The sequence below is a fragment of the Pelobates fuscus genome, chromosome 1 (genome assembly GCF_036172605.1).
Source record: "Pelobates fuscus isolate aPelFus1 chromosome 1, aPelFus1.pri, whole genome shotgun sequence".
Lineage (NCBI taxonomy): Eukaryota > Metazoa > Chordata > Amphibia > Anura > Pelobatidae > Pelobates > Pelobates fuscus.
In genome coordinates this window covers 401,990,777-402,006,503 of record NC_086317.1, presented here as the reverse complement: position 1 = coordinate 402,006,503, position 15,727 = coordinate 401,990,777, and the positions used below count along the sequence as shown (strand labels likewise).

The 15,727-nt window shown below is 44.0% G+C and overlaps 1 protein-coding gene across 3 annotated transcripts in view; it reads left to right on the top strand.

The window, feature by feature from the left end:
• The window catches only part of SLC11A2 (solute carrier family 11 member 2), an 85,804-nt gene that overhangs the window by 21,522 nt on the left and 48,555 nt on the right, over positions 1–15,727 (top strand). For all 3 annotated transcript variants that reach the window (XM_063427878.1, XM_063427885.1, XM_063427894.1), the window contains exon 2: positions 13,245–13,325. In XM_063427878.1, coding sequence (XP_063283948.1) covers positions 13,245–13,325 — 81 coding nt within the window. The remainder of the gene's footprint in view (positions 1–13,244; positions 13,326–15,727) is intronic.

Genomic DNA, 15,727 nt, shown 5'->3' with positions numbered 1-15,727 from the left:
TAGATGTTAGTCGTGTTGTTTTTTTCAGGGGGAGGAGGGGTGGGTTTGGGCTTGTGTGTCATTGCTTATGAAGTAGGAAATGATTAAAGGAACACTATAATGTATTCCTAACGGTATAATGTCAGTCACTGTTTAGGTGACTAGCCCCCAAGGGTTAAAAAAGTATTTAATTTACTTATCGTGATTATGGTTATCTACAGAGAAAAGCATTGTGAGGCAGTAACGAATGCGTGGCAAAACACCACGCTGTGCCAATCAGTTGGTCTCCATGAGACCACCTGATTGAAATAGCCAAGTTTTACTTGGTCATTTTGTCGGAAGCGCCTCTAGTCAGGGGCGGACTGAGAACCCTCAGGGCCCCCGGGCAAAATAAATCAAGGGCCCCCTTACAGGCCCCACCCATACTCCGCAGCAAGCGCCACCCATGTCCCGCCTCCATGCACCGCCTCCAGCCACACCCTACACAATCTTTAGACACAAGGAACAAAAGTGCAATAATCCCTTCAAGGCCCCAGTAGAGACTACAATTGAGGGCTAATGGGCCATGGAGGGGGGTCTTTCTAGCAGAGGCTATCTCAGTGTCCTTTAGAGAGTGTGTTAGAAAGAATCCCCTGCAGGCCCTATTAGAGTCTAATAGGCTTGGAAGGGGGTCTTTCTAACAGAGGCCATCTCAGTGTCCCTGCTGGAAACAGTCGCCTCCAGGCCCCAGTAGAGACTACAATTGAGGGCTAATGGGCCATGGAGGGGGGGGAGCATTCTAGCAGAGGCTGTCTCAGTGTCCTTTAGAGAGTGTGTTAGAAAGAATTTCCTCCAGGTCCCATTAGAGACTACAATGGAGTCTAATGGGGCCTGGAGGGGGGTCTCTCCAACACTCTGGTTCCTATTCACAATATAGCAACACAACATAGCTGATACCTAGGCCAAGTTGGCTCCTCTTACCTTAATTACTGTTGCTGGCTGGCAGTCTGTGGGCTTGCTGGAAGGCTGTGGGCTTACTGGCTGCGGCTGGCAGGCTGTGGGCTTACTGGCTGCGGCTGGCAGGCTGTGGGCTTGCTGGCTGCGGCTGGCAGGCTGTGGGCTTGCTGGCTACTGCCGGCAGGCTGTGGGCTTGCTGGCTACTGCCGGCAGGCTGTGGGCTTGCTGGCTACTGCCGGCAGGCTGTGGGCTTGCTGGCTACTGCCGGCAGGCTGTGGGCTTGCTGGCTACTGCCGGCAGGCTGTGGGCTTGCTGGCTACTGCCGGCAGGCTGTGGGCTTGCTGGCTGCGGCTGGCAGGCTGTGGGCTTGCTGGCAGGCTGTGGGCTTGCTGGCTACTGCCGGCAGGCTGTGGGCTTGCTGGCTGCGGCTGGCAGGCTGTGGGCTGTGGCTTGCTGGCTGTGGCTTGCTGGCTGCGGTTGGCAGGCTGTGGGTTTGCTGGCTTTAAGCCTAACTGGTGGCCTGTAGGCTGGCTGGATGTCTACTGGCCAGCCTGTGGGCTGGCTGGCCTGTGGGTTGGCTGGCTTGCTGGCTACTGGGGCACTCGTAGATTATTTAAAGAAATGATCCATGCACAATAACCACTACTACTCTGTGTAGTCGTTATGGTGCCAGGAGGGCCGGGCCCCCCTCCCAGAGTAAGTAGTCAAACCGTTTAAGAACAGTTTGACAACTTACCTGGGGTCTGCTGGGATATGAGGCTGTAGTAGGGTATAGGAGCAGTGGTGCAATGTGTAAGGGGTGCAGTGTGTGTGAGGGGGTGTAGTGTGTGAATGTGTAGGGTGTGTGGGGCAATGTGTGTACGAGGGGGCTGTGTATGTGTGTGGCAATGTTAGTATGGGGGGCTGTGTGTGTATGGGTGGGCAGTGTATGTGTGTGTGTGTGTGTGAGGCAATGTGTGTAAATGTGTATGGTGTGTATGGGGGGCAGTGTGTAAATGTGTATGGTGTGTGTGGGGGCAGTGTGTTTATGGGGCTAAAGTTCACTCTCACCACTGCGACCACCAGGAATACCTGGTGGTCACAGTGTTGAGAGTGAACTCTAGCCCATAGCTCCAGGGCTAGAGTTTACTCTCGCAAGAGCCGTAACGTTGCCGTGGTAACCGCGGCAATGATCTGTGCTCGCGCAAGAAGGACCCAGAGGAGCTGCAGGCTGAGCTCCCGGGTCCTCTCTTCCTCCCTCCCCTGCCGGCTGCCCGCACGGTGCCTGCGGACAGGGGAGGGGGCAATTGCCCTCCTCTTACTCCCCCCTCCCCCTCTTCTTACCCCCTCCCCGCTCTTCTTACCCCCCTCCCCCCTCTTCTTACTCCCCCTTCCTCTTTTTACTCCCCCCTCCCCTCTTCTTACCCCCTTTACTCCCCCCTCTCTTCTTACTCTCCCCTCCCTCTTTTACTCCCCCCTCCCCCTCTTCTTACTCCCCCCTCCCTTCTTACCCCCTCCCTCTTCTTACCCCCTCCCTCTTCTTACCCCCTCCCTCTTCTTACTCCCTCCCTCTTCTTACCTCCCTCTCTCTTTTTACCCCCCTACTCCCCTCTCTTTTTACCCCCCTCCCTCTCTCTTTTAACCCCCCCTCTCTCTTTTAACCCCCCCTCTCTCTTTTAACCTCCCCTCCCTCTCTCTTTTAACAACCCCCCTCTCTCTTTTAACCTCCCCTCCCTCTCTCTTTTAACCCCCCTCTCTCTTTTAACCCCCCCTCCCTCTCTCTTTTAACCCCCCTCCCTCTCTCTTTTAACCCCCTCTCTCTTTTAACCCCCTCTCTCTCTCTCTTTTAACTCCCCCCCTCTCTCTTTTTACCCCCTCCCCGTAGCGTGGCCGAGCTGCTCTGCGTCCGCGGTGCCGGCCGGATTGATAGGAAGGTGCACACACTGAGTGTGCACCTTCCTGTCAGTCCGGCCGGGTACAGGAAACAGAAACTCCTGTTCCGCGTGGAACAGGAGTTTCTGTTTCCTGTACCCGGCCGGACTGACAGGAAGGTGCACACTCAGTGTGTGTGCACCTTCCTATCACTCCGGCCGGCACCGCGGACGCAGAGCAGCTCGGCCACGCTACGGGGAGGTGAGAAGCTGCAGCCGCCTAAGCGCTCTTAAGAGAGCGCTCAGGCGGCTGCAGCATTTAAAGGGGCGGCCGGGCCCCCTGATGGCGGGCCCCCCTCCCGGCCGGGCCCTCGGACCATGTCCGAAGTGCCCGACCGGTCAGTCCGCCCCTGCCTCTAGTGGCAATTTAAACAGGATGCCAATGTTTTCACTTGCAGGGTTTAAACAGGAACATGGCACCCAGACTGCTTAAATAAAATGGTCTGGATAGCTATAGTGTTCTTTTAATAAAAACCCAGCACCTGTTATTAAAACGTTTTTATAAGCTGCAAAATAAACTAGGGATCGACCGATATTGATTTTTTAGAGCCGATGCCGATATAATTTGCCGATATTCTGTACATTTACCATTTTGGAAAATAAAAACAATTTCTAAAGGTAAATGCACAAAATATACATGCCACGTGTAGTGGATGCAGTGTGTTTAGACAGGGGAGCTGTTTGTGTTTGTGTAGTGTTTGTGTAGTGTGTGTGTGTAGTGGATGCAGTGTGTGTTTGTGTAGTGTGTGTAGTGGATGCAGTGTGTGTTTGTGTAGTGTGTGTTGTGGATGCAGTGTGTGTTTGTGTAGTGTGTGTGTTGTGGATGCAGTGTATGTTTGTGTAGTGGATGCAGTGTGTTTTTGTCTAGTGTATGTAGTGGATGCTGTGTGTATATAATGAAAGCAGAGTGGGTAGTGTGCGTAAAGTTAATGCAGTGTGTGTGTAAAGTAAATTCTGTATATACTAAATGCAAAGTGTGTTTGTGTAGTGTGTGTATATAAGGAATGCAGAGTGTATGTATTTGTGTAGTGTGTGTATATAATGCAGTGTGTTTGTGTAGTGTGCATTATATAAACACACTACACAAACACACACTGAATTATATAAACACACTACACAAACACACTGTGTATATAATGCAGTGTTTATATCATGCAGTGTGTTTTTGTAGTGTGTTTGTGTTTGTGTAGTGTGTGTATATAATGCAGTGTGTTTGTGTAGTGTGTGTATATAATGCAGTGTGTTTGTGTAGTGTGTGTATATAATGCAGTGTGTTTGTGTAGTGTGTGTATATAATGCAGTGTGTTTGTATAGTGTGTGTGTATATAATGCAGTGTGTGTTTGTATAGTGTGTGTGTGTATATAATGCAGTGTGTTACACACACACTGCATTATATACACACACTATACAAACAAACTGCATTATATATACACACACTATACAAACACACACTGCATTATATACGCACACACACTGCATTATATACGCACACACACTATACAAACACACACTGCATTATATACACACACACTATACAAACACACACTGCATTATATACACACTGCACTATATACACACACACTATACAAACACACTGCATTATATAAACACTGCATTATATACACAGTGTGTTTGTGTAGCGTATGTGAATAATAATGGAGTGTGTGTGTGTGAGGGGTCATTTTTTATTAATTTTTTTATATTAAATTATTATTTTTATTTTTTTATATTTAATCATCATTATTTATTTTTTGTTGTCCCCCCTCCCTGCTTGTTGCCTGGCCAGGGAGGGGGGATATAGCAATCCCTGGTGGTCCAGTGGCATTGGCTGAGCTGTGGGGGGGGGCGGGCAGCAAGCGTTTACTCACCTCCCTGCAGCTCCTCCAGCTCCCCAGTGTAAGTCTTGCGGCAGCGTGCCGCAGGTCTCACGAGATTTACACTGGGGAGCTGGAGGAGCTGCAGGGAGGTGAGTAAACGCTTGCTATCAGCCCCCCCCCCCCCCCCCCCCAAGGACCGCCGGGCTTGTAATGAGCCTGGCGGTCCTAGGAAGTATTATCGGCAATATCAGTATTTCTATTGGCCGATACCGATATTGCCGAAAATACCGAATATCGGTCGATCCCTAAAATAAACAGCTCGTTTATTTCCTGTGTATCTTGTCTTGCGTATAGATCTGATCTGTGTACCCCAAACATCACAACTTTTTGTAAATTATATCAAACTTGAAGCACTGGATGACATATGATTATTATTTTGTTACAAGTCCGTGAAAGAACAAAATGAAGAAAAGAAAGTGGGGAAAAATATTAGCACTAAGCATTCAGTCCTCTAATATAGTTATAGGAGCACTATATTGTCACAAGTACAAACATGTATTCCTGACACTATAGTGTTTAATTAACTATCTAGGTCCCCAGCTCCCCTAGGATCTCATGCAAGAGGTGTTTTTTTTAATATTTTTTTTCCCCATGCCATGACGGTTTTGCCGCTGTTGGCCCCACCTCAATGGCTGAGATCATCAATCTTGATAATGTGCTCAGCTTGCAGGAACAGGCTATAGACCCCAGAACCACTACATTTAAAGGACCACTATAGGCACCCAGACCACTTCAGCTCAATGAAGTGGTCTGGGTGCCAGGTCCCTCTAGTTTTAACCCTGCAGCTAAAAACATAGCAGTTTCAGAGAAATGTTTCACTGAGGGTTAAATCAGCCTCTAGTGGATGTAAAATGCTCCATACATTATAAAGTATCGTCTAAAAGTAAAAATGAATAAACCTGCTCGTGCTCTGTGTAACTGTAGTCAGACGATAAAGTTTTCGTAGAATTTATCATCATTCCTCCATTAACGTGTTCTATGTCTGGTAAAGATAACCTCCTGTTGAAATGTAGGTGTAACCCATGTTCTGTAAGCCCAGGCCTTTCTCTGTCTTTAAGAATGGATCTACAATCATGCCACACTTATGCTGCTGGATCCATTTAGATATACAGTCTGCTTCTAACTCCTAGTAATGTCAACTGCCGTTACTAATAGATAAAGTGTGATGAAGTATGGAAAGAGAATGTAGTGGGTCACGTTCCCTCTGTGGCAGAGTCAAAGAAATGTTCCTGTGAAAAAAAGCTGTTGGTTTAAAAAAATAAAAAAGAATGTTAACCATTAAGAAATATTAAGTTCTTTATACCAACATTTACATTAATGACACGTAAGCCCCGACATATAATGCCATTTTGCAGAAAATACACTTACAGCGTACATCAGAGGTGGCTAAAGGTAGACTTCTAGCAGTGAACATCGTTGGGAATTCAAAGTGAATTTTGGAATTTAAGGTCAAATTAGCTGAATTGGAAGACTTGGATAATTTTTCAGTTTGGCTATTTTGGTCTTACGTTTGAAAATTCACTTTGAATTCCTGACAATTCCCATTTTTTTTTTTTTAATTCTTTATTTTGAATTTTAAGTTATGTACGATTTGGGATATGGATACAGAAAGAAAGTAGGGGGGTTAATAGATGTGGTACAAATTTGCGTTACATTGAGTGGTTTGTCGCAGTATGCTGGCGTTCCACGTGCAAGTGGAAGTTGATCGTTATGGTTTTTGGCATTTAGTCATGACACGTATATTTTGTTAACTCACATATCAGTATGCTTTTCTTCACCTTCTAGATTTGGGGTGGGGTACAGTAGTAAGAAGGGTGGGGAAAGGGGTGCCCTCTCATAGCGGTGTGTTGCTAACATTTGAAGGTACTGACATTTCCCATTTTATTTAATGAACCTTTAAGATTTGCAAATAATCATGGGAGTTGTAGTTCAACAGCAAAACTGGAGAGTCTGTTGTTTGTCCATGCCACATTTTGTTTGGCATAAACGATTAAATGTAAAGATTTATACCTCAGGATGTACTTGATACTGCAAGAATTATCTAGATCTATCCTCCCTGATAAAATTGATTGCTGTCCAATACAATAATTCATATTTTTCAAAAGTTTTAAAACGTATAGCAGGCTTTATGTTTTAAAAAGTTATTTTGCTTTTTACAAAATGGGCCCATGAGGTTAGTCACTGCTAGGTTTTCAAACATGCTTTAGCTTACATGTGCCATTTACAGAGTGAACTCATACCATTTGCATGTCTGACTGACCCCAAGCACTCTGTCATGTCAAGTGTAATTCCGTAATCCTGTTTTGTAGCCAGATAGCTCATGTGCATTTAGAAGCTAGACATACCACCCAACAATCAGGATGTGGGCAAGGCATCCCCATGCGTTGGAACACGAATGCAGGGAGCAGTGTAAAAGCACTTTTTCCTGCATGTTCCTAGGGCACTGAACAGCATGTCTAATCTTGTGCTTGCATTGTGTACCTGGCTAGCTATTATATGATGCCTCGAGCACCATATAATTAGCTGTCTGTTTTGCCTTTATATGTTTTCATCATTTGTGGACGTCACCTTGAGAGATGCAGCTGGAATCTTCAAGCGGGGAGAGGGGCACCATAATCACTTCAGGGAGCTGTAATGTTTATGGTGCTTGAAGATTTTCTTTAACCCCTTAAGGACCAAACTTCTGGAATAAAAGGGAATCATGACGTGTCAGGCACGTCATGTGTCCTTAAGGGGTTAACAAAGGGTCTTTAGAAAAGTAATATGATTTTCACTGCTTCCCAAGCTGTGCTTCTTTAGTAGGCATTTCTTTTGTCTCCAGAGTGAAAACAGTCGACCACAAAACGAGTCAATAACTGTATGCTTCAGGAAGACAAAGTAAACAATATTTGCATTGTGCTGCCAGCAAACTGACAGTGAATCTACATGTGAAAACATATACTTAAAAATCACGCACGCCTCCTCACAGAAATGGAAGTGACGGCTCAGGTGCCCACTTACAGCGCTGCGGAATATGTTGGTGCTTTATAAGTGCCAGTAATAATTAAGTAAATAAATGTGCTTGGCATCCCACAGTATACAGCGTGTACACTTTTCTTGACCATCTTTGTAGGTGCATTCTCATGTCAAGTAGTGAGGTATGCTAAATAAAACTTTTCTTTTTAATCATTTTTCTTTCTAGCAGACTGCCTAGGACATTCAGTTGACAAAATTAGTGGCACAAAATAACTTCAACTCTTTTTTTCCAGGGACCGTGTTTCTTTTAATATATAAATGAAAGTAAAGAAGCACACAGACTCCACATTTTTATTAGATGTGGAAATAAAACAACTGATGTAAATATGGGCAGTTCTTATCAGGGTTTATCTCAATCCACCTTTATAGAGGGAGAAAAAGAGCTTTTGTGTTTGTGATCTCCAAGTGCTCAAACAAGTATTTCATTGTTGCAAGCTCTGCATTCCATCCATTTCAAGCATGATATTGTCTTCCGCTTTGATGCCTGTAAGAGCTGGGTAATGTTTAGAAGTACTGTATATACTTTGGCTGTGTATAAAAAAAAAATGTAAAAATCCCTAGTTGCGTAACCATAAGTATACTAACCTAAATAACCTGATATTTCATGAAATGAATGAGAAACGTGTGTTTTATGTTCTAAGGCTCTGTGCATAGACTGGTATATATTAAACAGCAGTAATATGTTTTACTGGATCCCAGTGTTAATTGCTCTAGTGCTGGGAGATAGCTGGCTGTGGATTATGGGAAATTCGGAAGAACCTACTAGTGAATTACAATTATTAGACTAAAATAAGTGAATAGGAAATATTATTCAATTCATTCATTTTTCCGCATTAGTTATTTTGTCCTAAAAATGTTTGATTCAGTTTTGTCACGTGTCTACGTACAATTAAGCAGGTTAATGAAAGGGACACTATAGTCACCTGAACAACTTTAGCTTAATGAAGCAGTTTTGGTGTATAGAACATGCCCCTGCAGCCTCACTGCTCAATCCTCTGCCATTTAGGAGTTAAATCTTTGTTTATGAAACCTAGTCACACCTCCCTGCATGTGACTTGCACAGCCTTCCATAAACACTTCCTGTAAAGAGAGCCCTATTTAGGCTTTCTTTATTGCAAGTTCTGTTTAATTAAGATGTTCTTATCCCCTGCTATGTTAATAGCTTGCTAGACCCTGCAAGAGCCTCCTGTATGTGATTAAAGTTCAATTTAGAGATTGAGATACAATTATTTAAGGTAAACTACATCTGTTTGAAAGTGAAACCAGTTTTTTTGTTTCATGCAGGCTCTGTCAATCATAGCCAGGGGAGGTGTGGCTAGGGCTGCATAAACAGAAACAAAGTAATTTAACTCCTAAATGACAGTGAATTGAGCAGTGAAATTGCAGGGGAATGATCTATACACTAAAACTGCTTTATTTAGCTAAAGTAATTTAGGGGACTATAGTGTTCCTTTAATAAATCCCATTACAGAGATGGGAATAAAAAAAATGGGAAAAAAAACAAAGCACAACAAAACCTTTAATTACAGGTGGACCTATGCTATTTTGAACCCATAATAGTGTCATTATTTAAAGTAATACTAGACACATTGTGCAGACACTGTAGTTAAAACTAATCACAGTACTTCTGCGATGATGGTGGTCTGTATTACACATTTAATTCTGTGAACCTTGGCCAAGTACAGTTTAACCCTTTTAGGATCTGAGAAACTAACATTTCCTATATCAGGCCTTGAGTACCTTCTTGCAGATTTCTCAGTGATGTAAGGTAGTTGACACGAGTCAAGGTTGCATTTTTTTTGTTCTGCATAATCACCATACCTGCAAAGCTTTACTTGTAGCCAAGAGGATACATTACTTCGTGGCTGGTGAGAGGTCAGGCTGGTGATGAGGATCCTGGATAGTCAGTACTCATTAATAGAAATTGTGAGCACTTATATAGTGCTCAGTGGTATGTTAAGATTCACTAGGTTAGGCTTTCCTAATACTCATATGTGCTAAAAACTGTATCCTTTAACCCCTTAAGGACACATGACGTGTGTGACACGTCATGATTCCCTTTTATTCCAGAAGTTTGGTCCTTAAGGGGTTAAAATAGACTTGGATTGCGAGATCCACCCAGGTAAGTTAGGTTAAATCCATATGTTGTGCAAAGGACCCAGAGAATGTGTAAATTAGGAGAGAAACGTACCTAAATATTACGTTGTCTGTGCTTTGGGACATTATTCACCTACAGTTACTTTGGAGCAGATTATACCCATTTGCCTATAGCAAATGGGTATAATCTGCTCCAAAGTAACTGTAGGTGAATATAATTTCTAAATCAATTGTATCTATACACTTGTATCTGACATTTTTTTGCATGACCGGTGCACTTTAAGTAAGCATTGCTTTGATTTCTCCATCCTTGAATGTTCCTTTACTAAGCTGTTATTTATCAGTTGTTTGCTTGATAAACAATTCTGCTGCTGTGTCCTACGCAAGAGCAAGGGGAATACAGAGCGTATTGAATGGATGTTTAAACTGCACTAATTTATTAATTTCTTAGTATTGCTAAACTAAATGAAACTCATGGGATGCTGATAAGCTCCAAACCGGTTGGATGCCTGGATTGTATCATACATGCGATTAGTCATTAACTTTTAATTAAGGCAAGTGTTCTAACAGGCTTCATTTAACTCTCTATGTGATGGCAGGAACAAAGGAATTTCACATTTTAAGCTGGACCCAGGTAGAATTTTTTTTTTTTTTTCTGATTTAAAGAAAAAAAAAAAGGGGGACGGAGCCGACAGCCGAGCAGACAGGTCGCATTCACTAAGAGCTCCGTGCATTTTCAGCACAAATTACCGAAAAAAGCGATAAAACTTACCCCCCAACTTGCAAAACAAAGCTGAACTCACCTGGCAAGCTCGCCAATCATGGGCAGAAAAAACAAAAAACTAAAACCAGATCAGATCCGACCTGGCACAAGCATTGGGGACCTATGGAGGCGAGCACATGGCGCCCTTGAGCCCAACATGGCCGCCTATATCGATGACAATGAGGACTCCGATGAACAACTCTCGGACCCCAAAGAAACATACCTACCCACAACGTTGATACCACCGCAGCCGGACTCAGCCCCGGTAATGAAGGCGGTCATGCAGGAACTGCTAGCGGACCTCCGCCGGCACATCCAGACTGATGTGGCGGACATACGGAAAGATATCCAGGGCCTGACAGGCCGCATGGGAAGCCTGGAGCAAGACGCCCGCAACCACACACGGCAAATATCCGTGATACAACAGGAGCTAAAATCGATGCAACAACAGCGCCTAACTATGGAGCAAAAGATGGCGGCAATGGAGGACTCATACCGCGCCCAAAACATCAAGATAAGAGGCATAACAGATACGGTCCTGGACACTGAGCTACCACACTTTCTGAGACGCCTGATGAGCAACATACTCCCGCTGAAGCAGGCTAAGGGAGTGTCCCTCGATGGTATGTTCAGAATCCCCAAACCAACAACGGCCCCAGCGGCAGCACCTCGAGACCTAATTGTAAGATTTCAGAAGCGTCAGGATAAAGAAGCAGTCATGACCGCAACCAGGGGAAACGCACCGTACGCTTTTGAAGGCATGGCCCTAACATACATTTTATACGGACTTATCCAGAGGAACTATGGCCTGGCGCACAGCCCTCCGGCCCTTTACCTCCCTGCTCCGAACACACAATATCAAGTACCAATGGCGCTCGTCTCACAAGCTCCAAGTATTCCATGGAGACACTACATACTTAATAGCAGACCTGCAGGAAGCGAGGACGCACCTATCAACCCTAGGCCTACCACAGGACTCTATGCAGCAACCCTGCTCAACCCTAAAGCCCCATGAGTGGAACCCAGCTACCTCCGAGACATTTGTCCCGAGAGGGCACAACCACGCTGCGCAGAAGACGGCCCCCACCTGAACAACCCTGGAGATCATGTGGGGCCCCGCCAACCACTCTAACCGCAGCCTCGGTGTTGTCAGAGGACTGAAAATGTTTTACGGTTGAAAATGTTTTACAGTTGAAAATGTCTTTTATGGTTGAATTTGCCGGTTACACCTACTCCACAGAGGTACTCACACAACATACGAGACACCCCTGCCACTATACAGCAATTAGCCACACATAGCCCCCCCTGCATCCACAAACTCCCACGACACCAGGGCAGCAGACTCGCCCACACCACCGTCACCTACCGACACTGACTCCCGCTGCCATACCCGGAGATAGAGGCTTGGGGGCACACAATGCGCACACATAGGGAGCCACGGGCCCCAATCTAGATATGCCCTCTCTTAAGTAAGTTTAGCACAATCTGCACCATGCAGTAGCAGACCACCAGAGTATAAAACACCGACCAGTCGACCCTACCCACAAGAGTAACACACTCAGGACCCCTTATATATGATGTCCACACATTAGCCCACCCTTGCCCGCAACCTACGGGCATCAGCGATCGCACCCCCCAGGAGCACCTATCATCATGCCGACCAAGAGGTCGCAAGGGATCTAAGAGCCCACTAGCCTCCCGCACAAGTCACAACGCAGGCATGCACTTAGTGAGACCACGCAAGTTGCTACATACATTAGCTGGTACCGATACGTGTTAAACGCTGCTGCACGTCAGTGATTCGCCTATTTAGTCACCACTTAATGTTTAACCCTCACGGTAAAACGCACCCGAAAGATCATGTCCAAACTTACCTAACAACTGATACGCCTAATTACTTAACCACTTACTGTTTAGCCATCACGGTAGAACGAACCCAACGGAACGTGTCAAAATGTAGTACCTCCTGGAGTTAACTTAAAGTGCTTGAACTGAGCTAGCTACTCTTTATCTACAAACACAAAAGCACAATGTTATAGATGCCATATTTGTATTACCAGGTGCATCTAATCTCCTCACACCAGCTGCTATGGCAGTATAGATTTGCATGTCCACTACAGGCACGAAACATAAAGAAGTCTCTCAAAAGTTAAGCAGACATGTATACTTATATCTTGTATACTACTTATATCTTGTATACTACTACTTACTCCGCTATCTAGATGACCAGCCATACTTTGACGGTTACCCGATAATGCTCTCTTAAAAACTTAAAATGTGCTATACTCTTATGCCACGTTATGTTTCCATTAATTGTTACATCACTGCTTGTTACCGCTGTTGTGGCTGAACAAGCCTATTGTTATACCATGCACAACAAAAAAAAAGAATTAAAAAAAAAAAAAAAAAAGAAAAAAAAGTAGCTCATTATAAACCTTGTTTGTTTCTCAATGGCTCAATTTTCAGTTTAGTGAATCAACACCTAGCACGTTAGATCAGTTGCTATTCTAGTAACCTTGATATGAACTCCAAGGGTAAGACTATATAAATGACATTATCATGTCATTACATTCTTTTGTTGGCTTTTATATATTCCGTTTTTATTTGTTTATATGGGATACATAAGGTATTATTTTGAAAGTGATGGTGTTATTTTTGTTCTCTAGTTCATGTGGCCTATTTAAAGGATTACGCACCCCCTGTTAAAACAGCAGACATGTTGGATGGCGATTATCAACATTTAGAAGGTAAGAAGTTGTGCTTGTTTCGTAACATCTGAAGATCACGTGGTGTTAAGTACCTGATATCGTTTATAACAAGGCATTTGTGTTTGTGTTGCAAAGAAGACATTTGTGTTTTCATGCGAAAAATCCCCATATCACTAGCTACATAATAGGCTACTGACTGCATCTTCATTAACAACGTTAATCAGAAGATGTAATCTACAGGGAGTTGACTTTTTCTCAGGCAGGTTGCAGCTACCTGAGCCAGTGAGGTAGTAGACAGAAGTTGTAACAACTCACTGGAAGAAACGGTTATGGCTGAGCTGCAACAGACCTGGGAGCTATGGTGTAGCAATGAGTTTTGCGAAGGTGAGCATTTTTTTTCTGCACAAGTGGAGATTCCATACCAGTAAAAATTGGGATTAATACACTGTTCTAGAACAAGCATGTCAAACTTTAAAGGCTAACACAGGCCAAATAAACAAGGTTTAAGTTTATGTGGGCCACCAAAAAAAAGAGTTCGACCTAGACCAACACAAACTACAATTAATGAAAAGTATCATTCTCATGCAAACAATATGTAGTCCTGGGTACATATATATATATATAATGTACTCAAAAGTTTCACTACAATTTACTCCCAAAGCCCCGCACTCTCCCCCCCCCCCCCCCCTCCACTCCTAATACACTGCCCATTCTCCCCAATCTAATAATCTGCCCCCCAATCTAATACACTGCCCCTTCTCCCTCCACTCTAATTTAATATACTGCCCCTTCTCCCTCCCCCAATTTAATACACTGCCCCACAACTCTAATACACTGTCCTCCCTTCCCTTCCCCCAATTTAACAAATCTCCCCCACCACTCTAATACACTGCTCCCACCTGCTTCCCTCCATTTTAATGAACTTCACAGCTCAAAGCGGTCCCAGGGCAGGTGGACTACCGGGACATTTCTCAGTATCCCAGTAGGCCAGTCCGGCCCTAGGCCGCAAAGATACCCATTGTGGGCCGCATGCGTGTTTGACATGCTTGTTCTAGAAAGTGCACCTGTGAAAGAATGCTGCTGTATTATCAAATATTGTGTTTCACTACCCTGCATCATGCTGCTTATCTTGAAAGATTTTATATCCTTTTGTAATGGATTTCTTCTCTCCCATAGAAAGAGTCTGATGAATTTCATAATGAACACCTTGTTTGACATTACGCATTTAACCCCTTTGCTGCTGAGCCAGTGTTGAAACTTTAGAACCTTTTTTTTGTGCCTTAAGTACAACAGAATGTTCATTAGTTTTTCTATGTGCTATCCCCACAAATCATATATTGTTGTTTTTTCCCTGCAGACTCTGCACTTTAGAAATAAACAATTTATTATTTTGATTGTGACATTTCATTCAAAAATATACTACACTGAATTAAGAAAGGAAGTTTCAATAAAACGTGCAAATAACCGTGCATTAATGTTTGTTTTCTTTCCTAACTCTAACCATTAAAAATAAATATCATAACCCACTCGCAGTATAGCGTTTTTTAGTACTTGGAAATTCCCTTAAAGTTTATAAATTTTTAATTGTGGTCACAGAAACCAAACTTATTAGAAAAAGTTGTATATTTTTCAGTAGACATCTTAGGGTATTTAGCAAGTGATATTATGACACTTTTCATTTGACTATTTTTTCCTTTTAAAGTTTCTAGTAAGATTAGGGTATGACCTACCATGCAGGGCCAAGTCATTGGCTGAGAGCTTTCAGCCAATGATCTGGGCCCTGCACCACTGGGCTTGGGTTAGCGCTGCAGCTTTTGGGGGCACCAGAGGAGGCTATCAGTGCCTAGCGGACTCTAGATAAGTTGTCAAACTGCTCCAAATTATTAGTCCAATTATCCTTAGAGGGTGCCATGGCACTTCTGGCACCATCACCACTACAGTGGGCTGCAGTTGTTATGGTGCTTGCAGTATTCCTTTAAAGGGACACTATATTCCTGACCCTATAGTGTTAACACCACCATCTAGCCCCCCTGGGCCTCTCATGCCTCCATAAATATAGTAAAAATCTTACTGTATTCAAGCCAGAAGCTGTAACTCTGCATGCTGTTTGCCTAAAAAAAAAAAAAAGTCTTCTGACATCATCAGAAGTGGTAGCCTGATCCAATCACAGTGCTTCCCCATAGGATTGGCTGAGACTAACAAGGAGGCAGATCAGAGGCAGAGCCAGCATGATTCAAACACAGCCCTGACCAATCAGCATCTCCTCATAGAGATGAATTGAATCAATGAATCTCTATGAGGAAAGTTCAGTGTCTGCATGCAGAGGGAGGAGATACTGAATCACAGGATGCCCGTGCACAGCAGATCTGAGTGGATGGAGGCATATTATGCCTCCATCAACTCCGAAGTCCCTCTGGTTCACTGTGAGTGACTGCAACTGG